The following is a 27,607-nucleotide window of genomic DNA, read 5'->3' as shown; positions in this document are numbered from 1 at the left end:
CTGTATGCTCAGTGCTTGTCCGAGAGCTTGCGAAAAAACCTCACAAGCTTACTCGGGTGGGACTCGAACCCACGACCTCCTGCTTACTAGTGCAGATGTCTTAACCGCTCGACCACCGAGCTTGCCGGGGTCGGCAGGCCGGTCCGAGTCAAATGAAGCTGCTTCATTCAAGCTTGTGAGGTTTTCTCGCAAGCTCTCGGACATGCACTGAGCATACAGTGCTTATTAATATACGTTGGGTAAGGGCAAAACCGTTATATATAATTAAGATCTGGCAATTGGCGGATCAGATCCGGCAATTGGTGGATCACGATCAGATGGGAACGCAAAAGGTAGACCTGATCCAGCAATTTGACCTGTCAACATCCGTCCGAGCATGAGTGGCGCAAAAACTTTTGCGGTCTGAAGAACAAAGAAAAAGATTTTTCGGCGTGTAGCTCATGTGAAATTTTTAACATGCACAGCATGCACAATAAACAACTACTGAACTACAGGCTAGCAAAATGTGTCATCACGCATGCACAATGCATGCATGCCGCGATGTGTGCCTTGCCCTTTCACAATTTTCGTTGCGCATTCGTCCGTTTCTTAACCTTTTTCATTTGTGTAATTTCACTTGCTTTCCATCAAAAACTAATTCTGTGTTAGTGTATAACCTGCAGTGGGTAACAGAGTATCAAAAAGGGAAGCAAAATTTGAAGAGACAACGTACTAGGCTGAACATTTGGTCCGATTCAAGGACGTCGCGTCAGTAGAACTCCGCACCCAAAAAACCGCACAGTCAAAGGCATGCAACCTGAGCATGCCACACTGCCACAGAGCACGTGCTCAGCAAGCTAGCACATGTGCAATACCGAACTCAGTGACCTTTTGGGCTCGACATTTCCGTCCGAAAAGGTGGATCAAGCGCTAGTGGGAACGCGACTTGCGGTTTTGTTGCGGTAACGATCACACCTAAATGCTGGATCAAGATCCACCTTTTCCCAATTCAAGTGGGAACGCGCTGTAAGTCAACAGTTTCAAACCACAAATCCCCTTATCCTACTTTATCTCACCCTGCCATTCCTTTCTTGCATCAACTATGAGATCAACCTAGCTCTTGAATGCCCATGCTTCAACCCATTACCCACCTTACATTACCCTCATCTTGCACCTCCGATCCTTGCACCTTGTCTTCCATCCATCCTGGGAGCAAGCACTCATCATTCTTCTCAACGCACCCTTTTCTGACCTGAGTCACCTCCTCTTTCCTTCCATGCACCTTGTCTTCCATCCATCCGAGGAGCAAGCACTCATCATTCTTCTCAACGCACCCTTTTCTGACCTGAGTCACCTCCTCTTTCCTTCCTTGCACCTTGTCTTCCATCCATCCTGGGAGCAAGCACTCATCATTCTTCTCAACGCACCCTTTTCTGACCTGAGTCTTCTCCTCTTTCCTTCCTTGCACCTTGGCTTCCATCCATCCTAGGAGCAAGCACTCATCACTCTTCTCAACGCACCCTTTTCTGACCTGAGTCACCTCCTCTTCCCTTCCTTGCACCTTGGCTTCTCTCCAGCCCAAGAATTCATGAATAGAATTCACTACCTGACTACCTTATGACATCAAATGCTGGAACAATCTTAATAAATTTAAAAGGGAATTGAAATTCCATCTTTCTACTCAGTCTTATTTTAAACCGTCAAATTTTAATCACCAGTTTGAATTTGTTGGAGAACTTTTTTCCATTTTATGAGTGCTGTATGTTTTCTTTTGTGTTTCTAATCACCTTGATGGAAAGAAGCCATGTTATAAGCAGGGTTAGGGTTTTAAGGTTATCCGTGGCTTTGTAGTTAAATATTTTGCATGTATTCTCTTGCTTTTTAATCCCTAAATCAATCCCCAGGAGAAGCTATGCCTCTTAGTGATGTCTATGCCAGCCAGTGAACTCTTGACTATTGAGATGCAGCAAGGTATCCAGTTTGTCTTGGAGCACATTCTATGGGCATCTCATAGTTCCTTCTCCCAATGGCTAACTCATCGCAAGATTCCTGTCATCATCCCCACAGCACATTAACCCTAACCAGAGCATTTTTATCAAATGTATTTGTTAATCTGGTTAAATATAATACTGGGCGGTAAACCTTGGCACATTGTTTGTGCTCTATCAACTGCCAAATCAGGGAAAATAATATACAGTAAACTCTAAGTCGGCACTCTCGGGACTCAAGAAATTATGACGACTTACGTGAATGCTGACTTGTGTTGTAAGTCGTCATGTATTGCCTATGTCATCAGTCAAGCAGTGCTTTGCAAGCGCGGTGAAGGAAACTGATACCGAAGCACAATGTTTTTTAACGCCAACTTACACAAAGGAATTTTTGTGGATTTGTGGAAAAGGAACCAAGAAAAACATGCCGTCTTATACGAAATGACAACTTAGAAATGAAATTTTCAATGGAAATGCATTACAGACAATTGGGACTTTTGTCGTAAGGCTGACTTAGACCGTATGACGAGTTACGCAATGCCGACTTAGCCGAAGTTTACTGTAGTTCCACATCCACCAAAATCTGGCAAATCCATTGATAGATCAATTTGGCAGATTTATGGTATTAGTGATCTATTTCAGTAGAATTTAATTACATGTATGCTGTACAGTTCTTAGTACAAGAAAAGATTTCTCAGGACAAAAAAATTGGTATTAAAAACTTAGACAGTGCCAAAGTGATTCCAAAGGTTTTAGTGGTTTTTATTGAAATTCTGGTTGAAGCACCTTCAGGGTTATTACAGTACAATATATTTGAATTATTCTGTTGTTAACATTTCGATGATGAATTATTGTGAATCACATGAGAAACACCTGCGCTGGATTAGCCCAAATTATGATTGACTTTTATACCGTCAACTTTTTTGCAATCCTTTCATGTGACCCATTATGCAATCAACATGCCACAATTTCAAGGAGAAGACACTGAAGTCACTGAGCAAAACAAAAGATAACAATTACCATCAGACATCGTTCCTCTAAATTCCCCATTCTGAAGGCATTCTTCAGTACTTGTTCAACCAATAGGGAAACATTATACGTAGGCAGGCATGGCAGTGTTTCCTTAGGTGTTTCAGATCTGAACAGAGGCAAAATTTTTAAATAAAGTCCAAAACATACATTTTTTGTTCGGGCTGGATAAGGGAAAAATTGGAAAGGGTTCATAAAAGGTGGAAAAGTTTTGAGCATAACCCTATTGTAACGTCTCCCTAAGCTAATGTACCATTTCTCATTACAATTACATGTACATTATAACAAGATGTTTATTAAAGTTTATAACAGTCTTTTACTTGACTGTAATAGGCCTAAAGGCAAGATCTTCACACCCCAAATTCAACTTTGTCTCGTTTTTATTGATGTGGGGGGCCAAGTTTACCAGTACAAAATACCAAGCAAGCTTACCACCACAATTGAAAGGAAGTACATGTACATTGTATGCACAGTGTTACCATGTAACTAATGCATTCTAGTGTTAGGACACTTGAATGGCACGGAGTGGCCAAAATTCAACTGAAGACAAATTAGAACTGAAAAGATTTAGTTTCATTAAGTACATGTAGATTTCACAGACTTCCTCTGAATACATGAGCGTGTACTAAAGTAAAATTCAAACCATGATACATTTATGAATGCTCTCGTGTGCATTGTTGCCGAGAGTTAAACATTACAATGTTGAATTTTAACAGAATAAGCTGCAATATGTTACTTTAACACATAATCACATAAACAGATTTATGCAGCTTAACAGCTTTGCTGGAATTACAAATCTGGCATCAGAGATAGATTTTCATTTCTATTTACAATATACACATGGCCTTTTTCACATCATTTGATGAGCTGCTGGAACAATTACCGTAAGTCAGACAAAAAATTTCATTTACTTTGTATTCAGCCCAATTGAAGTTACAAAGTCCTTAAAAACCCTGTGCACACTCCCTGGCTTTGATTCTTTCATAAAAATGTAAATATAAACAATGTTTGTGCTGGTATTCTCTCATGAGCAGACTGCTGATTTGGAATTAAAAATCGTTTCTGGCAATTTTGGATCTCCTGAGAGACGTTTCTTCGTAAGCAGATCAAGGATTCTGTGAAATAGTACCAGTCATTTTGTTGTTCTTCCTGCAAAGTTACCCTTTTCAAATGAAACAGTTCATAATGGTGGCTTCATGTACCATCTATCCACTGGTAACATCTCTCTGCTGTTCAAATCTAAATCCTGTTTCATACTCAGAGTATTAACTTATCTCCAGTAACAGTAGCAAGAATAAGCCATTTGCGAGTTAAATTTGAATAAAATCTGGTACACTGTGTTATCTGATTGCACAGAAACGTAACAATTTGAATTTTCCCAGACTAAAGACACTGTTGCTATATCTTGTTATTCGGGGCAAGCTTTTGCATAGCGACCACCATCTCTGGAATGGACCGGTTCCTTTGTGCCATTCTTATCCATTGAGAACAGTGTATTGTTGCAAGGTGTCTCTTATGTAACTAAGCAAAAGCTTGCCCCGAATCACGAGGTATAGCAACAGTGATTCAGTAAGGGGAATTCAAGTTGTTATGTTCACGTGAATTGAAAGAACTCAGTGTATCAGTTTTTATTCAAATTTAACTCGCAAATGGCTTCTTGTACCGAGTATGGCATAACACAAAATCATGATAAGAATGTCATGTGTCTAGATGGCCATTCAGGAATTGTTTCAACACAACTCACATTGTAACAGCTTGCTACATGTGCCTTTCTGCCAGCCAGGTAGTGGACAATAATTACTCTGCACAGTCCCCTGTGCTCTGTCATGCCAAGAAGCCAAGTTAGCACACTGTACATGTAAGACTGGCCAGTGACTGGGTCCAAATTAATTGGCTATGACTTGGAGTAACACAAAGCATCTTTGGGAATTAGCAGTAGCCGTTTGGCATTGGCTTAAATAACCAATCAATGCAAATACAGCTTTTACTTAACATCTGCATGCAAGCAGCTGAACCAACAAACAACCTATGGTAAGACTGGCCTACAGTATTTAGCAATGATGTTTTAGAAAACTAAGTCCTTCAAACAAACTTTTATAATGCCAGCATAAATCCCCATCGTCTAATTGGAGTATCATTAGTCACATGACGTTACTGACTTATTCATTCTATTCAACATTACCTACATGTACATGTATTGAAGAGAACTTCATTTCACTGGACTGGTTCCTGCCCCCATTTCATAGACATGTATTTCATTCACACTAAGAAAGGGGAAATTTTCAAGATGTAGTTTTTATGTTTTTTTTCCAAGATGTATTTTCAAGAGGGAAATGTAGAGATGGGAACCAGTCTAACATTTATTGTGTAATACACAAAGTGAACGGGTGGCACTTCAGACATATATCTGTTTTGCCAAATGACAGACATTAACATGCAAAGACCGTTGATGTAACAGAAGATTTATGCAGGTATTGTAGAAAACAGATAATGAATGTTTCACACTCCTGCAATGGCAAGAGTAATTTCATTCGGTGATAGCTTTTATGTTCCATTCTACATGTACATTTCAAATTCCATTGGTTTACCAAACTGAAATACTGCATAACATGTACTTATCTAAAACACTACTTCAACTAAAAGAAACACCAAAAGTAATGCTTTTGATCCACGTCCCCCATGAAGAGATCTCCCCTAAAATAACAAACATATGCATACCCTCAAATTCAGTTTGCTTGATCAGGTTAACGCTGAATAGCAGGTGTGGATCTCAAACATCAAGCAAGATTTTCAGGTGGTAAAGAATCGTTAACTGGACTTTTCACGCAGTGTGGATACTAATAGCCCATAAGATGCATTGATAATACCCCATGATACCAACGCCCGGCTGAAATTCAAATGTACCCCCCTAAACATGGCACGCCATCTCCGCCCCCTCTCATTGTAAACAATGTAAAATGTCCTCCAGGCTGATTCAAACTCACCCCCAACCTTGGATTGCATCTTGGTCTTGATAACATTGACAGGGAACCAAATGGTGCTAAGAGATGCTCCAAGGAAGGCACCGCTAACAAAGTCATGAGCGACCTGTGTACAAATAGAAACAGGCAACTCTCTGTCAAATTAAACAAATTTACCTTGTATCTTGTCCTAAAATCAAGAATTTAGAATCAAACGTCTCTGCAAGTCAGATGTTACAAACAGTCAAAACAGGTGTCAATATTCATGTAACACATGAATCTTGCACAAACCACACGATCTTGAAACCATTCATCTTGAGGATTCAAGAATAGTACTTCAAAAAATGAAAACCAAATTACAGCCAAGCCACTTTTACAAATATATTTGTCAGCAAGAACAATGAACGTGAACTTGGTTATTTCTCAGTTATAGAATGTGGTGTACATGTATACTCAAGAGGTTCTCTAGCCCCTCCCAAAAACCCTCAGAGAGAGTTGGGAAGACAGAATACCTTCTGTACTTTGGACGCATCTTTAGGTGTAAACATCTGTAGTTGGTCACGCATGGTGAAGAAGACAGCATTACTGGGCCCATTGCGCAGAAGAATTGGTGTAAGTCCGCGGTAGTACTCCCGAAAACCATAAATCCGTAAACGATGGAAGACCTGGAAGGTATTAGTGTAGTTCTTCATATGACGGTGATCTTGAAGAACTGTCTGGACACGCTCAAATGGGACAAGGATCGCCTCTGTGGTACCTGTAAATCAATTTTAGCAGGTCACGTACATGTACATGTATATTGTAATTTACAGGACAAAAAAGGCCAAAAATCCAGCAGCAAAAGCCAATAAACACTTGCAATCTAAGTGAATGATAGGTTTAGTTTTTATACTTACCTGAGAGAAGTGCTGCAGTAACTTTGGCAACAATCAGTGGACAGTCCGAGCAGTATCTGATAATGATGCGAGAATACTGATCATAGAGTCCAAACATAAGAGACAGTGCCGACATACGCTGTAGTAAGGGTGGTAGAACACCTCTATACAGATGTCTTGTTCCTTCCCTCTTCAACTGACGTAACGCCTTGTGAACCTTTATACTGTGAAGTTGCTGCCGGAAGATGATCTTATTGATGGGAAACGTTAGGATGATGTTGATAAATGCCGCCCCTGCACCAGCAGTAAACTCCACCCAGTCTGGTTTATATGTGATGTCCTTTGTAAGTAACTGATTCCCTGAACCATAAGTGTCGTGATTTTGAAGCACTGGGAAGTAGAGGGAACCGTTTGTAAATGGTGCCCTGGTGAGACTGTCCTGTTGACATTCGCTGAGTTGTACATTGTGTGAGTCGTTACCCATGTTAGTATGGGTCGGCTACAATTCATGTATCTTGAGTTGGGATCTAGCCTCGATGTCATCAGGGGACTCCAAGGGGGTATACAAGAAGCCTCAGGGTAGGTTCAAGTTCAAACTTGATAGGAGCTTGATGGAATGGCTGTTGTTTCCGTTTGAAGATCTGTTTATCTACGCAAAATGAATCCACACATGTCTGTCATTAATACCGCCTGGACAATGCACACAGTAGGCCACAACACAAATGGAAGAAAGTTAACAGTATCACACTACATTCCTAGTGACTACGGATGCAACTGCGCAAGTTCTCAGGAAGCCTAGTTTGAAGTGCCGTTAACACTGCACTTTGATTTTATAAGCTTAATCCTAGTGATTATTTAATCAGTAAATTCATGTCAGGCAACTGGACACCCCTGACGAAGCCATGTGTGGAAACACAGTGAATGTATCAAAAGACACAGCCATTGAGATTGCACATCATTGCGCAGCAGGGATAGAACAAGCAAATGTGCATACATGATACAGCAATGACTCATGTTCGATCCTATGGTGTACATGTACATGTATTTGAGTTTGCAGTTGTTTAACCACTTGCTGCCGGGGATTCCGGTTTCGGACACATATTCTTTATACACGTAGCCAGGGTCTCCGATATTGGACAAAGGGAACTTGACCTTGTAACAAAAGACCGTACTCGTAACAAAAGACCAGGCTGCTGGAATTTACCAACATTTTTTCACTCTCAATAGTAGAGATAATCCAGCCTTGGTTTGAAACAGTATACCGTGGTTTGGTTTGGGGCATTTAGCGTGAGCGGATTACCACCGGGGACGAAAGAGCTCCACCACTTCAGCGACGAGCCACGTAGTATCGCTGCACGCTAATCTGGCTCCTAATGAAAAGAGGTCAGCAGCGCACCGTGCCAGTTTCGTGAACAAAAGAAAATTACGTAACATCGCACAATCTGGGCTCTTTTCACAAGGCGGCCGGCCTGGCTGAAATACTCCATCGTCCATAGATGTCTGTCAGATTACAACCAGACCGTCCTTCGTGTGGGTGTAAGTGTCCAGTAAATGAAGACATGAATTTTTGAAAACAGAAAATACTCCAGCGTCAATAGATGTCTGTCAGATTAGAGACCAGACCGTCCTTCGTGTGGGTGTAAGTGTCCAGTAAATGAAGATATGAATATTTGAAGATTTTTTAAAACAGAAAAAAATGATAATTATCCCGTCCCAGCATCATCAACATTGATAACTGCCCCCGGCATGATGTGGTTAACATTGCTCAACAGCAACCCACATGTAGTCATATAGGAGATATACTGTTTACTTGTATGCTGTCTGGTTTTCTCAGGCTAGGCCCTAGGGCAGACTACGACTAGTTCTGTGCGTTACGTTAGACCTACGCTAGCACCAGACTGGGTCCAGTCTACTAGACTCCCTCTGTATCCTTGGCCCCAACGGTCAATCCAAAAAGAGGACACTCCGCGAAAAACGCTTCTATGAAACCCCTTTTTTGTGTATCTGTGTATGGATCACTCGCCCCATCAAGCCACTGATCTATTAATATGGGCGATTTGCAGTTTGTAGAAGTCCGTGAAATTTTGGTTTCCATTTTGGCCATTCATTTACTACAGCAACTATTTCCTGATCATTAAACGATGCCAAACACAGTCGGGATCTGTTTGGTCTAGGAACCAGACAGTGTTATTATGCAGATCCCCAGAGCATGACATTGCCAAACAATGTTGAAGAATGATGAACCGAAATATACAGTGATTGGGATCAAGTGTGAACTCGTTGCCAGACATAGCGTGGTGTGTGGTGCGCACTACATTCGTTCGTCTGATCTCTATCCCGCCCAATGATGACGTGCGCCCATGAAAATACACGACAACTGTTGTTTTCGACACATTCATTGCATTCAAACATACACACAAGGCTTCATTGTGAGTGATAGTCATAGTCGCTGATAAAACAGCAGTTGGGATCACTGTCTCTAACGTTGTCTGGTTCCCAGACTACACAGCTCCTGACTGTGTTTGGCATCGGTCAACAATCGGGAGTTAATCAAAGTAGTAAATGAATGGCCCAAATCAAAACCAAAATTTCACGGACTTCTACAATCTGGAAATCGCAAATATAATTAATACTTCGGTGGTTTGGTAGGGTGAGTGATCAGGTGATTCACACAAGCAAAAGGGGTTTCATAGAAGGGTTTGTTCAATTTTATGGGTGTACTGAGTTCCCAACAACCTTAACTACAGTAACATAGCCTAGGCTGTGTGCGCATTCAAATCAGATTGCTCAAGGCATGTTGGGAACCAGCGTATGGCATTGCAAGATCGTACCAATGTGAACGAAGTTGCGTATGTACATGTACTGACCGTGGATACCTCTCCAATGTCCGTACTTATGGCTTGACCATAGAGTTGGATTCCATATCGGGAAGAATTCCATATACGAAGTTCACTGTAATATCGCGTAATTACTACAAAAGTATCCTTACTTTGATCGCTGAATGAAGACGATTCGAATAGGCATTGAAGAGCTGAACATCATAGGACAGAAATGTGGAGTTTTGGGCACACTTTTGGAGCTACACATAGACCAGGTTTACATCGACAGGCGGCCATCTTTGCTTCTGAAGAACATGGCGAATGCGCACGACGCTTGCTCATGAACCGAATCATATCCGGAAAGAACCATTATGTAACAGGGGTTCGGCTGCCACAAGCATTGAGGTAATTTTATGCATGAATCCGCAACACGAGGAGTGCAGAGGGCCGTCATCTGTCTGGATGGATCTACACAGTTCACGAAATGCTGCGCAATGTGCCCTACTGTACATGTACAATTTTTACTTGGGGGAAAATAGTGCGTGTTTTGCGACAATTTTTAAGTTGGAGGATTTGGTTAGAAGGAAAAAATGGGCCCAATTTCTTTTACAGACAGTTTGTAAGTTGGACAACTTGTTTAGAAGGAAAAAAGGGGCAAATTTCTTTTAGAGAGTGCTTGTCAGTTGGAGTTTTTTTTCTATATTTATACAGAGGGAAGGGGAAAAGGGAGCTGAAACCTGTCTTTAGATTATTGTGTGGCTATCTGCGCTCTAAAATGTGAGGGGAGGCTTGTACAGGAGAAGAACATCCTTAAGGATTTGATTGAAGTGGTCTACTCCTGCATGTCGGCAGCGCCACATGTATTCTGGTAAACTGGTCGCTTCCACTGGTGTGGATAGTCACCTCTCTCACCAATTGCGCGTAAGACTCCAATTCTCGCTCATTGTGCATGTATTGCTAATGGATGAAGCAAGACTCCACCTAGCCTGAGTTCTTATACAGCATTGGACTGAAATTCCTTCTTTCGTACGGCCGACTGCATTTCTACTTGTTCTTTCTCTCTTGGTTTACATAATACGACGGAGAACTGTTAGGTATAGAAATACAGCAGTCTAACTGACCACGCCACACGAGCGCTTGTTGCCGGAGAAAGTCGATATGTTCCATATAAAGTTACGATTGAATTAAGAAGAGGTCAAGATGAGGTCAAGATGAATATTTAAAAAAATTAAATATTTATGAAACTGAATATGTAATTATTCACAAATATTTGTATAAATTAGAATATTTAAATATTAATAAATGTGGCTATCCGTTGTTAATATAAGTAGGTTGTGCCAAAGGAAATCAACTAGGTAAGGTACATGTCTGAGCACAATTGACTGTATGACGTGAGTTATCTCCGTCGTATTATGTAAACCAAGAGAGAAAGAACAAGTAAAAATGCAGTCGGATGTACGAAATAAGGAATTTCAGTCCAATGCTATATAAGAACTCAGGTGGAGTCCAGCTTCATCCATTAGCAATACATGCACTATGAGCGAGAATTGGAGTCTTACGCACTTGGTGAGAGAGGTGACTATCACCCCGGAAAAGACCCTGTGGTTTTTGAAGGAGCGGGGGCTAATAGCAGCGGCGCCTCTGTGCCGTACCTGCCGGCGACCATTGAGGTGGACTCGGAGGGCAGACATCACCGATGGTTACATGTGGCAGTGTACGAAGAGAACATGTCGCCAATATTGTCACAACCGTAGTATGCGGCATGGCAGTTTCTTTTCCGGCAGTCGATTACCCCTCGATAAATGCCTTGTTCTCATGTACTGCTGGGCAATGAAGCTGTCAAATACCACGGCAATCAGGGAAGCCAGCTACGACGGTGGAACAAGTTGTGAAACTGTTGTAGATTGGTATACCTATTGTCGTGAAGTTTGTCTGCACGTTGTTCAGCAACATGGCAAAACGTCGATCGGGGGACCGGGCCTGACGGTGGAGATAGATGAGTCCAAATTCGGTAAACGGAAGTACAATCGTGGTCGCCTAGTTGAGGGTTAGTGGATACTGGGCGGGATTTGCCGTGAGACAAAGGAAGTTTTCTTCATCGAGGTAGCCAAACGCGATTCGGCAACACTTATTCCTCTAATTAAGGAATATGTGGCTGCAGGCTCCACAGTCATTACTGATTGTTGGAGAGCGTATGACTGCCTCGATGAAGATGATTTCCAACACCTCACGGTAAATCACTCTCTTAACTTTGTTGATCCATCCACTGGCGCTCACACAAACAATATTGAGAGCCAGTGGTGGCAACAAAAGCGAAGTCTGCCCAGTACCCACACCAGTGGAAGCGACCAGTTTGGGTTCTACCTGGCCGAATACATGTGGCGCTGCCGACATGCAGGAGTAGACCACTTCAATCAAATCCTTAAGGATGTTCTTCTCCTGTACAAGCCTCCCCTCACATTTTAGAGCGCAGATAGCCACACAATAATCTAAAGACAGGTTTCAGCTCCCTTTTCCCCTTCCCTCTGTATAAATATAGAAAAAAAACTCCAACTGACAAGCACTCTCCAAAAGAAATTTGCCCCTTTTTTCCTTCTAAACAAATTGTCCAACTTAAAAATTGTCGCAAAACACGCACTATTTTCCCCCAAGTAAAAATTGTACAAGTACAGTAGGGCACATTGCGCAGCATTTCGTGAACTGTGTAGATCCATCCAGACAGATGACGGCCCTCTCTCTGCACTCCTCGTGTTGCGGATTCATGCATAAAATTACCTCAATGCTTGTGGCAGCCGAACCCCTGTTACATAATGGTTCTTTCCGGATATGATTCGGTTCATGCGCACACGTCGTGCGCATTCGCCATGTTCTTCAGAAGCAAAGATGGCCGCCTGTCGATGTAAACCTGGTCTATGTGTAGCTCCAAAAGTGTGCCCAAAACTCCACATTTCTGTCCTATGATGTTCAGCTCTTCAATGCCTATTCGAATCGTCTTCATTCAGCGATCAAAGTAAGGATACTTTTGTAGTAATTACGCGATATTACAGTGAACTTCGTATATGGAATTCTTTCCATTATATCCAACTCTATGGGCTCAACATACATGTACATGTATAATGAATGCACCACTCAGCTATCTCTCACACAAAAGCGTCAAAGTAGGCCTAATTTCCCCGATCTCCCAGCATACCCAGTCTCATCTGCATTTCTTCATATGCCTAAGCCACCGCCTGCGCCAAATGCGGGACCATAGCGTACGTATGTCCACAACTGGAAAAAATCAGCACGCCGGATAAATGAGACCATTAGTACACTGGGCCTAGGGCCCCTATTCTCGCGGTCGGACATCTGGGAACTGTACATTATTGAATAGGCCTAGCAAGAAGGGAAAATTTGCCCCTTTGGCTTTGCCATATGTTAAAAGTCCATAGGCCTAGTTATAACAAATACTGCATGGGTGATTTTAACGTGGAGGAAGGAATAGAAATTGCCCCTTTTTACTTCCCACACTGCCTTTCTACCATATTGTGCAAAATCACCCATGCAGTGTTTGCGATTCCTACCTCCATGCTGACGCCGACCGCGAGAATTTAGTTTTTCTGTCGTCAGACAGCAGATATATAACAGCTCCGTTCTGGGTCCAATTTTTCCTTAATTATTACTCACCTTACAACTTACTTCTAAATAGGTCTATAGGTTGCATTTATGATTTTTCCACCAACTTGACGTTTTTGAACACGACGGACGAACAACTACAGCGTGCAGTATTCATGGTATTAAGCGTTTGGTCATGCGCACCTGTCGAAATGTCAACCTTCCTCCCGCGTACTGTGGTGTACGTAGTGGTTATACTTACTTAGGTCATGTATGTGTAGATTGCAACGTGTATGTCTTGGGAGCAACGTTGAAATCTCAAGCCTAGACGTTTCATTAGATCATGCGATATGAACTTGTGCCGCGTCCAAGGCCGCTGATACGAGGTCATATGCCCTAATCCGAAAGTCAAGGCTGCGTCCGGAAATACGGTGTGCTGTGCGGAAATAAGGTGCGAGCGCCCACGAGAGACACCGGCCGAAGCCACTGCCAAATCGATAGAGTTGTGTGTAAGCCGTAGCCAAGAACATGTAAGCGCAGCCACTGCCTACATAGATATATCTAGGGTAGTGCGGCATACAAGAAACACAAGATAAAGTGTGCCACCATTTTACCAAACTAACTCCGCCCGGCCTGTCTGACCATGGAGGTAGAATGGTCTCAGTGACGTCAATTTAAGAACCAAGAACTTTTGCAGGGATACTTGCAAAAGACCTCATTTTCTGAAAGATGGCACTCAGTGAGTTTGGTCACAGTTAAATCATTGATGAAGAAGGACTATAAGTATCATGGTATCGCCACTGATGTTTCCGCGTTACTATGACCATGGGCGTGATTCCCGGGGGGATAGTGGGTAAATTCCCCCCCCCCTTGAGGTGGGGGATAGGCTATTAAATCATGGTTAAATCATCCATCACCTTTTTGGTTTTTGAAGAATTTTTTTCAGACCTTTTAAAATACCTTAAATATCACTCAAATAAGGGAAAGTCAATTTTAAAAAGCCATAAATATGCCATTCTGAATACAAATCAGATGTACATCAGTATCATGACCATTGAACTCTACAGTCTTATGGTCTCAACCACCCCCCCTGCGCTTTCCCATTCCCATCGGCATGCGCTAATTTCCAGTGCAAATAAACTTCACTATGACACTAGTAAACTCTCAACACATTTCATTTCAACAAAACATTTTTGCAGAAATATAGAATCCATAATTAAGACATAAATGCTGGTTTCACATTCAATATTAATACAAAAGAGAAATTTTCTGAAATATAAAATTCACTGCCCGGAGAAACGAAGATAATAGTTCCAAGATATGGTCATCTTGGAAACACAGAAGTCAACGTTACTGCATGGAGGTAGAATCCATGGTTACTGTAACTCTGAAATAGTGAATTTCGTGATAATTGCCCAAAAATGCGCATTTGAAAAATGACATGTGCACATAAATTGTGTGAAAACTTATGGATTTATTCAGAATTACACGATAGTGAGTGGGTTTTAGTGTCGAGATTTACGATTTCCCATCAGTTTACTAGTGAATATGGACTTCGATCCAGCCCTATTATCAACTTCATGGGATTTGGAGGGGGGACATAGTACCAGCTGGGGTGTTTATCACAAGATAATTTTGATACATCGACGTTCATATGGCTTTTGAAGCCAGATAGGGGCAGCCCCTCTGCCCCACCCTGACACTGCCTAAATCAAATAATTTCAAGATGTGTTACAATTGAATACTGCATTTCTTAGATTTGTTTTTGTTGAAATCTGCGTGTTCTGAATAATTCGAAAACATTTCTCTGAATTTCGGTTTCCAAAGACATGTTTCAGAGATATAAGTATAAATTCTGCGTTTCCAGGATTATGATGGTTCTGGTTATCTGTGGATTCTTTTTGCAGATTTGAGAAATGTTATTTCTGAAGTTTGTATTTCAGAGATACATGAATACAGAATTACATTGTTCAGTAAAGTGACGCTATTTCGAAACCTTTGTTTCTGTTTCAAGTTATTGATAAATTCTGTATTTCAGTGAAACTTGGTTGAAATCTGTGTGAGGGGCCTTCCATAAAGTACGTACATACGAATGGGGGGGAGTTGGTACTGTTACCATGCATACAAAGGGGTTCAACCAAGTGCGTGCCGTACGCAAACCGAAAATTTGCCTTTGATGAATCATCGTATCAATACACTTTTTCATACAAATAACTCCCAGAAACAGCTTTTGAGCGTCAAAATTCAGGCACAATATTCTCTGTCCACTGCACCATTAATCCCCCTGTACCAACAGCCATTAGTAGTAAAACGCAACATTACTCATGACACAAAGACCAGCAGTGTCTTCTGGAATTGTAGAATGCGTACGCCATACGTGGGGGGTCTGAAAAGTAGGGCTTTTTGTGCATACATGTACTTTATGGACGGCCCCATATACGCCGTATGAGAGTTATGTTGTTTCCATGATAAATTTTTTGCATTAACGCCATAACATGGATGGTCCATGATTACAAGCACTTCAGTAGTTCTGGATGTTTCTCATAATCAATTTCTTTGACATTATTAATTGGTCACACGGGCAGTATTGAAAGTAAACAAATCAACACCGCCGCCGAGAAACAACTTGGCTAATTCTTGGTAACGACCGCTAAATACACCCAATTTTGTTTATAAATCTGGTTAAATTTTGTGCTGTATCGCACAGAATCTTATAGAACCTTACGCAATATTCACATTCATTGCATGTCCAGTTCCCATTTATCATCCAAAAATTGTTTGAAATACCGGAAAATCATATTGGTACTGGCCTCAGAAACCTCGATAAAGTGCATCTACTTCTAAAACAATTAAATGGAGAAACCAAACATAAGTGGGTAGGAGAGGATCCTGACTTGGAAACAATTCCCATCCCTGACAATACCACTCACAACCATTTCAAACATCAACAAAAATGCTCTTCAAGCTGCAAATAAGTCTGTGTGCTGTTTTAATTAATCAACTGCATTACATTTTTTACATACATCTTAATGTCTATAATACTTCAATTAAGTAGACGTGCAGGAGAACATTTAATGTCTTGAAATACTAGAACAGTTTTGCACAAAAACCATCAAGATCTGGGTGTTAGTAACCACTTTTATCAAATTCAATAGTGAATTGGTGACACTTCAATATTAAATTGTATTCTTTCTTTATTAATTGCCTTTTAATTGCCTTGCTCTTTAAGAATTATGACGATTTGACATAGGTAAGCTGAAGGTCAACATTGCACCATACAAGTGAAGCAGTAACATGGAGAGTGTGAGACGTTAGCAAAAATGAAATAAAACTGTCACAAATTTAGCACAATAAACAATGTTTCAACCAAAGTTAGCTCTTACATTTACGATATCTCTCAATAGTTTTATGTTTCAGGGGAAGAAAAATTTTCTAGATTCTCCTGACGTATCCAAGATGGTGAACTTACCTGAAAGGCAGAGACTTTGATACAAACTCAGCTCATTTAAATAAAATGGAAGGATTATCTCAACACATCTAACAAATGACTTCAAGCCATCAAATATTGACAGTGGAAATAATGAAAAAATCACTATTTTTCATATAGTAACATGGAGTACTTTCATATAATAAGAACAACACACTTTCAGTTTGCAACAACAAAATCAGCAACATCACTCATTCTTTAAAAATTATAATACATTTATGCTCAATACAGACTGAAATAAAAACTACCTTGTGGTGCAGTTACTTATCTGGCATTCAACGTATCTTTGGAATTGAGACAAGTTGGCTATTTGGATGTTTTTGCAGTGCTTGTTTTGTATTTGTGATATTTTGGGTTCAAGTTCTGTCTTCTTAGCCTTTACCTAGTTCAACCGAAAATTGAAACATTCATGGACTCGAACTGTTGATTGCAAAAGTCTACCATCAATGATAGGAACATTATGGTCTAAACATGGAACAATGAACAAAAGACAGATTCTAGTCACTGTACAGTCTGCTGGTGGTATCATGCATAAGTACATACAGATAGGGGTTCTTTAGAAATTACTCGGGAGTCTCTAAAATACAAGTGGGCCTAAATATCAATATCATTATCGAATACCACAAGTAACAGAAAGTTATCACCAACTTTTCCACCAAATACATTTTGAGCATGAATTGAGTATCATGTTTATTATTACATGTACATTTCCACAGGTTTGTGCCAAAACACCAGCCAAACATTTCTCTGTACAGATACATGAGCGATGCAGATTGAGATGTACAAGAGACATCTTCTATTGGAAATGATTCTGATGTAATTGCATTAGTAAATAATTCAATAGTATGCATGCTAAAGGACGCATATGAATTCTGTACATTCAGAAATGAACAAACCAATAAAGTGGATCTGCAACAAAAGAATGACATGAGTTTTTTTTCACCATGCTGTTTGAAGAGTTCTAAGTCTTTTTTGCGACCTTCAAAGATTTCACAAATCTGATCAAAACCATCTTAGACATCATGAGCACACACTGACAATCCTTATTGTTCACCAAACTAGGAACATGTACAGTATTTTATAAGAGGTTTTATCCACTGGGTGACTTGTCTACTTTGGGCTTTTAAAGGTCTTACAAAACTTGGGATTTGTAAGATGCTAACCACGAAAACCAGTATTCATATGTTACATAAGGAAATAGACTTCATTTGCATATGGAACACATGCAACTACAAACTTCAAATATACATGCATATGCAAGATATGGAAATGCAAACTTTAATTTTCATATGCAACATATGCAAATAAAGTTTATCAGTATGGACCACATGCAAGTATGTCTTCATCATGTGCATATGCACATAGATGAAGGCAGATAAATGTGCACGTTACTACTGATGCAAACCTGCACCTTCAAATTGTATGAAGTCTATTAATGGTGATGCCCTCTCCCCTGCATGTACAAAAATTGAGTTGATTGGGGGTCAGAAAAATCTATTTTATAAAAAATCTTCAGGAGTTGTCCGTTCTTAACCCAAACTCTTAACATCAATGTTGCTGTCAGGAATCTGCACAAAGTGTCACACAGTTTATCATGAGATTCCTCACATTATGAATAATCCCCTTAACTTAAATAGTTGCTTCCTGGGATGACATCAATCCCTTGAGTTAGGTAGTTCATTCCATTCACATAAAGGGTATTTACTCCTCCAAATTACAAACTAAATTACATGGACAAAAGTGTCCTTGTACCCTACTTTCAGGTAATGGTCTTATCCACAGTCCATTCCTTACCAGTTACAAGCAGCCATTCCTCTCAAAAAGGGATCATTCAACCAGGAAGCATTTATATACATCTACATTACATATATACATATATACAAGGAATTCAACAATGCTATGCTTCATAATGAGGCTTCATGTACAGTAATATACAATTGGCAAGTTTTCCATTTGGGCTGCAAGAATTCCCTTAAGTTTTTACCATTCAATGTGCATCCCTCCCAAACATCTGAAGCCTCCTGACACTGTGAAATCCAACTGTAGGTTGAATCACTACAGGGTCACATCTTTGTCACCTCACAGTATTAATTCACAGTGTAACCAACAGTGTGTCTCAGTTGAATTTGAATTGCAGACACACACATACGATACAGCACAAAACTCCCATGTTCTTATGCCCATTCCCAACAGACGTTCAATTGAGTCCTATATTGTCTTTTCTCACACGACCATGCTCAAGCCTCTTGAATCATTCTGGTACAATCACAGATGGATTGGAACTACTGACTCTCTGAAATGGTGCCATCACATCCCAGGGATGTCTGTCGGTTTAAAGAGCAGCCTTTCTTTCATATGTAGTCACAGCAACTGGGTTTGTTCCGTAGTCACTCAGACATAACTTTACCCATTAACGTTCAGACTGCAGTCAATTAATTTACACAAATTTTACTCCCATGAATGGTCACACCATGCTGAAGTTTATCCTTGGATACTTGCAAGTTGGGTTACAATGTTGCACATGAATGAAGTGCCATATTCGTCTGGATTCGAACCAGGGCACATGCCAGCCATTCTCGGCAATGTTGTTCTTCTGCCATTCTGCACTTTAGGCAAGACCAAATCCCCAAGCTTCCAGATCAGCAATGATGAAGTCTTCATCGTGAGCTAGACATGGATTAGAGAACGTCTTACAGCTTCTACTCCTGCCTCGGTAAAGATCCCCATCCAACCACAGACCAAAGGCACCACTGTCAACAGATACAAAGATATTACATCTACCAATCAACACTGCTTGAAGTTTTTATGAAGTATATGTAAAATCAAACCAAATGTCACTGTCCGCTTTACAAAGAGTAACGCAGGACTTGAAATCAAGGGTCGTGTACAGAAATGAAAGAGGGCAACAACTAGATTGGTGTTGCTCACAAAACACATGGATGGTGTGAAGTATTGGCAGTGGTAATTTTGATCTGAAAAAAAAAAAGTAAATCATCTTTACATAGGGGTCAGGTACACGTACAGATGTCCTCCCAAGCTTTCTCTCTGCCACCAGTGAGCACACCGGTGCACACAGGCCCAGAGCTGTACACGGAGAGTAATTTCAACTTCAAAGTTTGGAACCAAAATGGCTGTTCATTATTTGCACAGTACAGCATGCAGCTGTTGCATGATAACTGTCAATGTGCACTGACATACAATCCGCCATTTTGGTTCCAACAACTGAGACATCCATGTCGCAACTCTCTACAAACACCTGTACAGAGGCCGTATAGGGCATTATAAGGAACAGAATGTTGCAGTGATAGAAGATTATCACTTACTCTCCGCCTCCCAGAGTTAAACTGTTGTAGTTTCCCTTGATGAAGAAGTTGTTTTCACCTGTCCACCTGTACACGTTGAGATCCCAGTCGATGAAGTTAAAGAGAAAGGTTTCGCCAGTACCATAGTAATGCTCGCTGACTCTCACAGCGCAGGGAGAGAGTGCACCAAATATCTGACGAGGTATATGAAAATGTGGTGTGAACATTATTGTTGAAGCTTGGTTATTTTTAGCAAAGATTTTAGACTGGCTCTACAACCTGTCAGCGAGAAAATGACTTCAAATGACTTAAAATGATTAAGGAACTTGAAGACAGATGCTTTTGAGATAATTTGAGGGTGCTGGATCTGAATTCAAATCTGGATGTCTCCTAGAGCTTAACATTAATATCCATTTTTATTGTAGACATTCTTAAGGAAGTACTGCATCACTTCTTTGACATGCTTTGCAATGTAAGTCAGAGGAGTATTATGCAAATATATGGCAATTAAAGTCCTAGGCACCATTGCTTAATAGGCCCTACTCTAATCACAATATTATCACAGTCCTGTGGAACCTCAAAGCTTATTCTGATCTGTGCTTTACAATGCAATAAAGGAGCTAATTTGAAGTTTTCTCCAAACTAGTTATTGAGAGAAAATTATGCTCAAACTTAAAACCTGTCTTACATTTGTGTATGTATGTTTCCTGGTGCTATTTTGAGAGCCTAAATATGTGTTTTTGATTTTGTTCTTAAGCTTTGCTGCGCCCACTGAATAACCCAGCCTAAGTCTTTTGAAGAGAAAAGCTTCCATTTGTCTTTGAAGGTAAACATTATTTGAATACCAATCTTGTAAAGATAGTATTTTCTGGCAAATGGGAAATCTTTTTCACAGTAAAATTTTCCGCCAAAATGGTTTCAATTTTTCACAGCCATTCATAATACATGTATCAGTCACACCACTCTCCACTCACTTCCAACTTGTGTCAGCCATTAAAAAATTGGGTCCACCATGTTTATGATTTCCTCTGCAGAAATTCATGTACAACAGGTGGTGACAATAATAGCGCTCTTGTTATTGTGGGCCTAAAGTTGATTTTCCTTCATGGACAAGAGCTAGTTTTCATTTCAGAGTTCAATTTTCTGGTGAAAGAGGAACCTCAAACCGGGGAATCAAATTGTGTTCAGCATGGCACATGCAATATCCATCTACAATGAATAGATTAGGTTGCCTAAAAATTAGAAGACAAACATGGAACCAGATTTTAGTCAGAGATCAGAGATTTTAGTCTTTTACTTTTGCAAAGCAGCATTTTTTTGCGTGCCATCTGTGTACAGGTGTGGGACATCTGCAGCAATGACTGCCGTTTCTGGTTGTGAGATTACTGCGGAAAGATTTCTATTCTTGTTTTTACCATTCCACTGGAGTCCCTGATGACCATGAGCACTGGGCTATCAATGCCACTCATACAACGATACAGGTTGCGTAAGCTGTAGCCGTGTTCTGCTGTACTATAGATGTTCTTCCAGCTATAACCCTCTGTTCTTGCAGGAAGCTGTTTAGTGAGCTGTAGGGGGAGGGATATTGACAAGGAAGGTTGAAAAGGAGGGTTTACCCTAGAGCTTCAAAATGAAAGCTGTAAGTACTTGAATGTCATAGGTGTCCCCAACATTTAGTGTGGAGATTAAGCTTTCAATAAGGTTTGAAATGCTTTCAACTGATAACCATCCCTTATCAAGAATGTGCTCTAATATGGTGCAAGATTTCAGGTTTCACATGGTGACAAAATTAAGTCAGCACCATGGAATGATGATGCTGGCTGTTCTAAGACCTTTTTGGTAGGACTCCAAGTACATAGTATCTTATTAATTGCTCCTGCCTGCAAAATATTTGAGTCTGTTAATGGCAATTTTACGCTTCCATGTAGTTTTCCATACCTTCCTGACATGTTCAGGTGCTAAAAGAATACTGGTTGCTCCTTCTAGTTCAGGTAGCGGCAGGTTCATCTCGCATTCTAAGATGGTCATCCGCCGACGATTGGCTTCCTCTTTGGTGATAATCTGATGGGAGAGGGAAAAACAAAGAATTTAGAAGTGGGAAAAATTGAAGCAGGGTATGAACTAGAAACCACTGGAATGAGCGTCAAGTACTCTAGTGACTTATGTATAAGCCACAGAATATCATTTGTATAAAAAGCTGGCCACCTTTTGAACCACTAGATGACCATTTGAACTACTAGATGACCATTTTGGCCACTATTTTACCAAGTGCTCTACTTCAACCATCTGGCTGGGATGATCGTTTTTAGTGTCAGTATTACCTTCTAGCTTTCATAAGCCTAATGGGCTTTCCTTCTGAATAGGTGTATTTTCCGGGTCAATGTAGTTATTTGTTAACAGATGTAACTTATTTGCAAATATACATGTACATACACAAATCTACAAGCACAAATATCTTACCTCTTGTCAAATTAGATTTTTGCCACAGAGTTATACGTACCCTCTGCTTCATGTCCAGTAATGAAGTACTGGACATTTTGAAGCAATGGGTTAAAAAATAATACTGAAATTCACATCACTTTGATGTGATATTGAGTTCGAAAGTCTCTTCAATTACTTTATCTTTCCTGTCACAAATGAACATATTTTTTCACATGTTTCTGATTAAAGGACATGACAGTCAATCAGGAAAATCCTGAATCCTACTGATGAAAATAAAGATGAAAATAACAATTGAAAAGAAGCAACCAAAAGAAGAACGAAAAGCAAACCCTGATCATACCATATTCTTGTAAGAAATTAAGGATGGATCTGGTGGATGTTGCCACCATTTCTGAAACTCCTCCGAGCACACATACACTTCCTCTTCAAGTCTCTTCATCTTATTTCCCTTCACAGAAATACACCCCATGAGGAAGACAGTTTGCAAGTAGCGCCCAAACTCAATCAAGTCTGGAATTCCACAGTTAACTACAGATTAATCCAAGGGTACTTTGTGAAGTCTGGATGAAATCCAAATGAAAATGTCACCAACTCTTTCAAACATCTCTGGAACAAACAGCTTACAAGACGATTGTATCCACAACGTCCACAGCCAAAGATTTTGGTCGAATATTCCTGACAGAAAGTTGAAATCCTGTCTTCAACCAAGTGGAGTGGAGTGAGTATGCACAATTGTAGAGACAACTAGAATGAAACTACCAGTACCACATCCTTTTTAGAACTGAATCCAACTGAACAAAATTGATCTCCGACAGAACTAAAGAAATGTGCATCACTGAAGATCCAGTGCCTTTTCAATTACTTGTCATCCAGGCAGAGAATAGAAAGTAAAATATATGCTGCAAACAGATCAAGTCCTCGCAGAAAAATGAAACTAACAAAATGAAACTAACACAAAAGAATGAAACCGGAAGTCCTCTGTATTAAATACTGCCCTAAACTACCCTGGACTTTAAACCCAGTCTGTGATTGGTTGGATCTATTGATTCTTATACATATCACAGTTTTCCAGTTCATTGATAAATTTCCGGAATTCTACGTGCTGTATGTGGTCACAGATGTGTGTCATTCATATTAAGAATGTTTCGGTATGTAATGAGAAATTTTGGAATTGTTGCTTTAAAGAGAAACTTCCAGTGATTGCTGCTGCTCTCTGGATGAATAGTCAGAAAGTCCTTGTACTTTCTGGTGATCGACACTGTTGGCAGCATTTCTAGTTGAAAAGCATTTACATATTTTTGGTTTAGGTGATTTGATGGGAGACAAAATTCCTGATGATGAATGAATTAACCTAAAAATATACAAAGACTAAGCTCTTCAGAGCATGCAAGTAAAAAGTATTTGATTTAATTACTTTATGAAACTCACTTTTCATTTAACAATGACAGACCCTGGAATAGAAATTATGAATGAATTTTTCTTTTCAAAAAAGAAAAGACACAAACAACACAGTGGAAGACGTCTGACCTCCCAATCCTTTCCGATGGGCTCCTCAAAGAAATCCTCAATGACCTCCAGGCTGGACTCTAGCTCCTCATCAACAGCAACAAAACCAACATCATCCTGGTTACCCTCCTTCCCGTAGACATCTGGAGACCATTGCAGAAAGAATGCATACAGGTTGTCTGCCCTGGGATGGAGGAAACAAGGAAGAGCAAGTGGGTCACCGAGTATGGAAAAAGACAGTTGTTGTTTTTATAGAAGCCATTACATGGTATACAGGATTGAAGAATGGACAAGCTTGTGTTCTTGGAATGTGCCATTAAGCATGTCCATGTACAGTATGTACATGGAGGAAACCTACCGTAACATGGACAGTGACTCACAAAAAATGAGTGCCTATTAAAGGTAGTGTACACCATTGGTAAAATCCCCCAAATCAGACTACCGTATAATCCTGAAATATCTTACTAGAAAGAAAGTACAAAACAGCCTCAATCAGTCTGTCAAATCTTTCTGCCAGGAATGCTGTAATTTTTGAGAAAACAGAAATTTTGTTGTCTTTTTTTTTAAGATGGTTGGCCGACCATTGTAAAAGAGTTCATTTTATTTCTCACATTACATTCTTTAACAGGCGGCAATTTTCTTGTTTGTAGTGTTTGCAGATGTTGTGGGAGTTTCCATTAATGAATGGATAAACCCAAAAGCAGCTTAAAATATACTGACAGAAATTCACCAAAAGCATTGTAAATGAGGACAATGGTATGATCCAAATACGGTGGCTGTTCCAAACAGAATGATGAAAGGGATTTTCGTCAACAAAAAGTACGATTTCCACAAATTAAACCTCTCGTGTTTCAAGACATAATTTCTGCTTTGCTTACAATTATTAGTGAATCAACTATAAGAGTTTTTAGACTTTCTTTTGATAGGTAAACTGATATGAAAGTGCGGTCATTAAGCACGATCACATGGGCATGTGCATTTTCACATCGGCCTACTTGTTCGTGGACCAGTCAACTGCGTTCCTGGATGAAGTTTTTTATGAACCTGCAACGCTACATTGTCGAGGAGGCACATTACTCCAGGGTAAATTCACTGATTAGTCCTAGCCGATGAAATGGCTCCTTTTTAAAGGAATGAGAACCTGTCATGCCTGTTTCCCATCCTGACCCCGCGCATGTTGTTCACTTACTACAAATACCCTGTAATCCATAGATATCACACAAGATAAATTACAAGACCTTCGATTTAAGCGTTGTAAATGCCACGCTGTTTTTCTTGATTTTTCACAAAGTAGTTGACTCAAACATGAAACAACTCAGTGGAATGTACATTGTAAGTTGCAGTGAATATTACACACCGTAATCAGTCAATCTTGTGAAATTACAACAAAAAACAATGGTGTTCACTACCTTTAAGATAATGATGTCACAAAAGATTTGCAGCAAAATTTGGCTCGAGGTAAAATGTGTTCAACTTTTTACAAATTTGCAGCGTGAATATTTGATCTGACCCTAACAAATTTGCATTTGTGTTCACTTTTGGAAGAAGTATGAACCGGACTTTAGAAGTGAGAGTTTTGTCCAACAAAATTTGTACTCACTTTTCTCGGGGTATTGCAAACCAGTATTCAGGTAGTTTCTGGTTGTGTTTGGAAGCGGCTTCCTTGGTGTCAGAAATAGCAACAGGGAAGGTCTTGCTCATGGGCTTACCAACTCGCAAACACAGGTAAAGGGGCGGGTCTTCATAGCGCTGAGCAGGCTTAGGAAGGTATTCTGGAGGTACGGTAAATAGAGACAAGTAAAGATACAAGGTGATGAAATACGGCCCAAAGAACATAAACAGTTGATGGTACTTCCACTGGCAAATTTGACTTTAGTCATCATCAGGGACTTGTCTTGAGACACTTGTTCAGTTGTGTGCTTGACATCCAGGCACTGCAGGTTGAGTAATAAGTTAGGCTGTACCCATGTACCAAGACAGACTGTTTAAGCAGATTCAACATATATGGTACATACATGTGCATACCAGTATTTATGCACCGGCATAGTGCAAGGACTATACATGCTCTGTACACACATACCCTGCCATTTCAATTCAAATAATCCACATGTGACCTTGCTAGGCCCATTCAATTTATTTTACAGTTATGGAATAATTCCGCTTCTTAAAGATTTAAAAAAAAAAAAAAACATGCAACCAAATCACACGTGCAGAAAGCTTGAAGACACATACATATATGCTAAACATTTGGAGGATTCACTCTGGGTTCTAAGCCAAAATGCCTATGGGGTTAGGTTAGGAGTAATGCTTGCTTAGTTGTTACTCTCTGTAACATGCAATGGCTCATTACATGTGAATGTGTAGGGGACACTTTATACTTACTGAAAGAAAAAATCAAGGTCATGAAGGTGTTCAAACTTCTTTCACCAATAAAAGATGAAAACCTACATGTACAGTTCTAACAATGTGCTGCAAAGATGAACCAAACAAAAGCAAAATTGGACAGCTGTAGGCAAATGCTGTCCTTTGATGAAAGGTACAGATTTACTACAATTTACTAAAGGTTTTGGTTTTAAAAACCTAAACTCCCTATTCCTAAATTAACTTCCTCTTATCATGGGAGTGTAATAACTACATGTACATGTACATGTATGTACAAATACATGTACATGTTTCATATATAGATCTACAGTTTATGTACCAGCAGTATTCTGAGTTTCAGCCATGTCAAAACTGTTATTTCACAAGTGCATTTAAATACATTCAAATACACCAGCATGATAATGTGAATGAAATAAAAAGCAACTTTCAATCCAGAGGTCACTGTAATCTATAAGAACTTTTTGTAATTTTAGCAAGTTTCATTAGCAGCTTACCTGCAAATCCAATACAAGTTCAGTCAAATTTAAATGAACATCACTTATAATCCAGAGTACCGTGTTCCGATTTCTGTTTGCTAAATGAAGAATGTGTACATAACCCAAGGGTTTCACCCATTCGTTAATTGGATACTCACACATCTGTAGGAGACTTGAGTATACTGGTATCATTATCAATCACCTCGTAACACGTTGTAATAATTACATGTACTTTCTGCAGTACCAAAGGTTCCTGGAATGTCTGCAATTTTCCATACATGTACATATAGATGACAAACTCAATAAGTATGGAGGAAAAGTTGCAAATAGGAACCTTGTGTGTCAATATTTGCATTTCAATATTTGTGTTTCCATGTTATTCCATGGATTATTTTGAACATTCAGCAAGATGTTCTGTTGGTAGAGTCAGAACCCAGGCCAGTGCATGATGAATTGATTTCTGAATATAACTCGGACGGTGTGAAAGCAGTTGACTGAGTACAGGTAGAAAGGCGACAAAAGTGATTATGCCCTCTATCAGACACTCTGTGACTGAACTTTGGAATTAGTTTGACCATGGAGGAAGGAGGGGACAAGGTCAAGTGGCACTAGTTTCAGTTTCCACTTCTTTCATTAAAAGGATTTCCGGTGGAAAAAAGCACACTGGGATAAATGCTGGAAATAGCACACTGGGATAAATGCTGGAAATAGCACACCGGGATAAATGCTGGAAAAAAAAGCACACCGGGATAAATGCTGGAAAAAAGC

At 40.0% G+C, this 27,607-nt stretch overlaps 3 protein-coding genes across 13 annotated transcripts in view; 1 reads left to right on the top strand and 2 right to left on the bottom strand.

Annotated features, from left to right (window-relative positions):
- Positions 1 to 4,065, top strand: part of LOC110989897 (uncharacterized) — a 40,760-nt gene extending 36,695 nt beyond the window's left edge. For 2 of the 3 annotated variants that reach the window (XM_087132332.1, XM_087132324.1), the window contains exon 13: positions 1,283 to 2,010. In XM_087132332.1, coding sequence (XP_086988458.1) covers positions 1,283 to 1,468 — 186 coding nt within the window. In that variant the 3' untranslated portion in view covers positions 1,469 to 2,010. Of the gene's footprint in view, positions 1 to 1,282 lie in introns of all 3 variants that reach the window. The other variant, XM_087132339.1, reaches the window with a different exon arrangement.
- LOC110989901 (mitochondrial nicotinamide adenine dinucleotide transporter SLC25A51-like) lies at positions 2,709 to 13,528 on the bottom strand. Of its 5 annotated transcripts, none has more exons than XM_022254600.2 (4): positions 13,507 to 13,528; positions 6,853 to 7,480; positions 6,469 to 6,713; positions 2,709 to 6,083 (listed from the first exon to the last, which is right to left on the bottom strand). In XM_022254600.2, the coding sequence occupies exons 2-4, from the start codon at positions 7,313 to 7,315 to the stop codon at positions 5,805 to 5,807; spliced, it is 987 nt and encodes a 328-aa protein (XP_022110292.1). In that variant the 5' UTR covers positions 7,316 to 7,480; positions 13,507 to 13,528; the 3' UTR covers positions 2,709 to 5,804. The 5 variants fall into 5 exon arrangements, with proteins under 5 accessions (XP_022110292.1, XP_022110290.1, XP_022110291.1 ...); XM_022254598.2 differs by lacking the exon at positions 13,507 to 13,528 and adding an exon at positions 13,317 to 13,451; XM_022254599.2 differs by lacking the exon at positions 13,507 to 13,528 and adding an exon at positions 13,329 to 13,450.
- A 2,688-nt stretch (positions 13,529 to 16,216) lies between these two features.
- The window catches only part of LOC110989890 (oxidation resistance protein 1-like), a 56,039-nt gene continuing 44,648 nt past the window's right edge, over positions 16,217 to 27,607 (bottom strand). For all 5 annotated transcript variants that reach the window (XM_022254580.2, XM_087132317.1, XM_087132300.1 and 2 more), the window contains 6 exons: positions 25,582 to 25,753; positions 24,003 to 24,165; positions 21,972 to 22,094; positions 21,449 to 21,601; positions 20,055 to 20,227; positions 16,217 to 19,481 (listed from right to left, as the gene is read on the bottom strand). In XM_022254580.2, the coding sequence (XP_022110272.2) occupies positions 19,340 to 19,481; positions 20,055 to 20,227; positions 21,449 to 21,601; positions 21,972 to 22,094; positions 24,003 to 24,165; positions 25,582 to 25,753 (926 nt within the window). In that variant the 3' untranslated portion in view covers positions 16,217 to 19,339. The remainder of the gene's footprint in view (positions 19,482 to 20,054; positions 20,228 to 21,448; positions 21,602 to 21,971; positions 22,095 to 24,002; positions 24,166 to 25,581; positions 25,754 to 27,607) is intronic.

The sequence above is a fragment of the Acanthaster planci genome, linkage group LG02 (genome assembly GCF_054643075.1).
Source record: "Acanthaster planci isolate LZ-2023a linkage group LG02, COTS_SCS, whole genome shotgun sequence".
Classification (NCBI taxonomy): Eukaryota; Metazoa; Echinodermata; class Asteroidea; order Valvatida; family Acanthasteridae; genus Acanthaster; species Acanthaster planci.
Note: the sequence above shows the minus strand (reverse complement) of the source record. Positions and strands in the feature narration are given on the sequence as shown.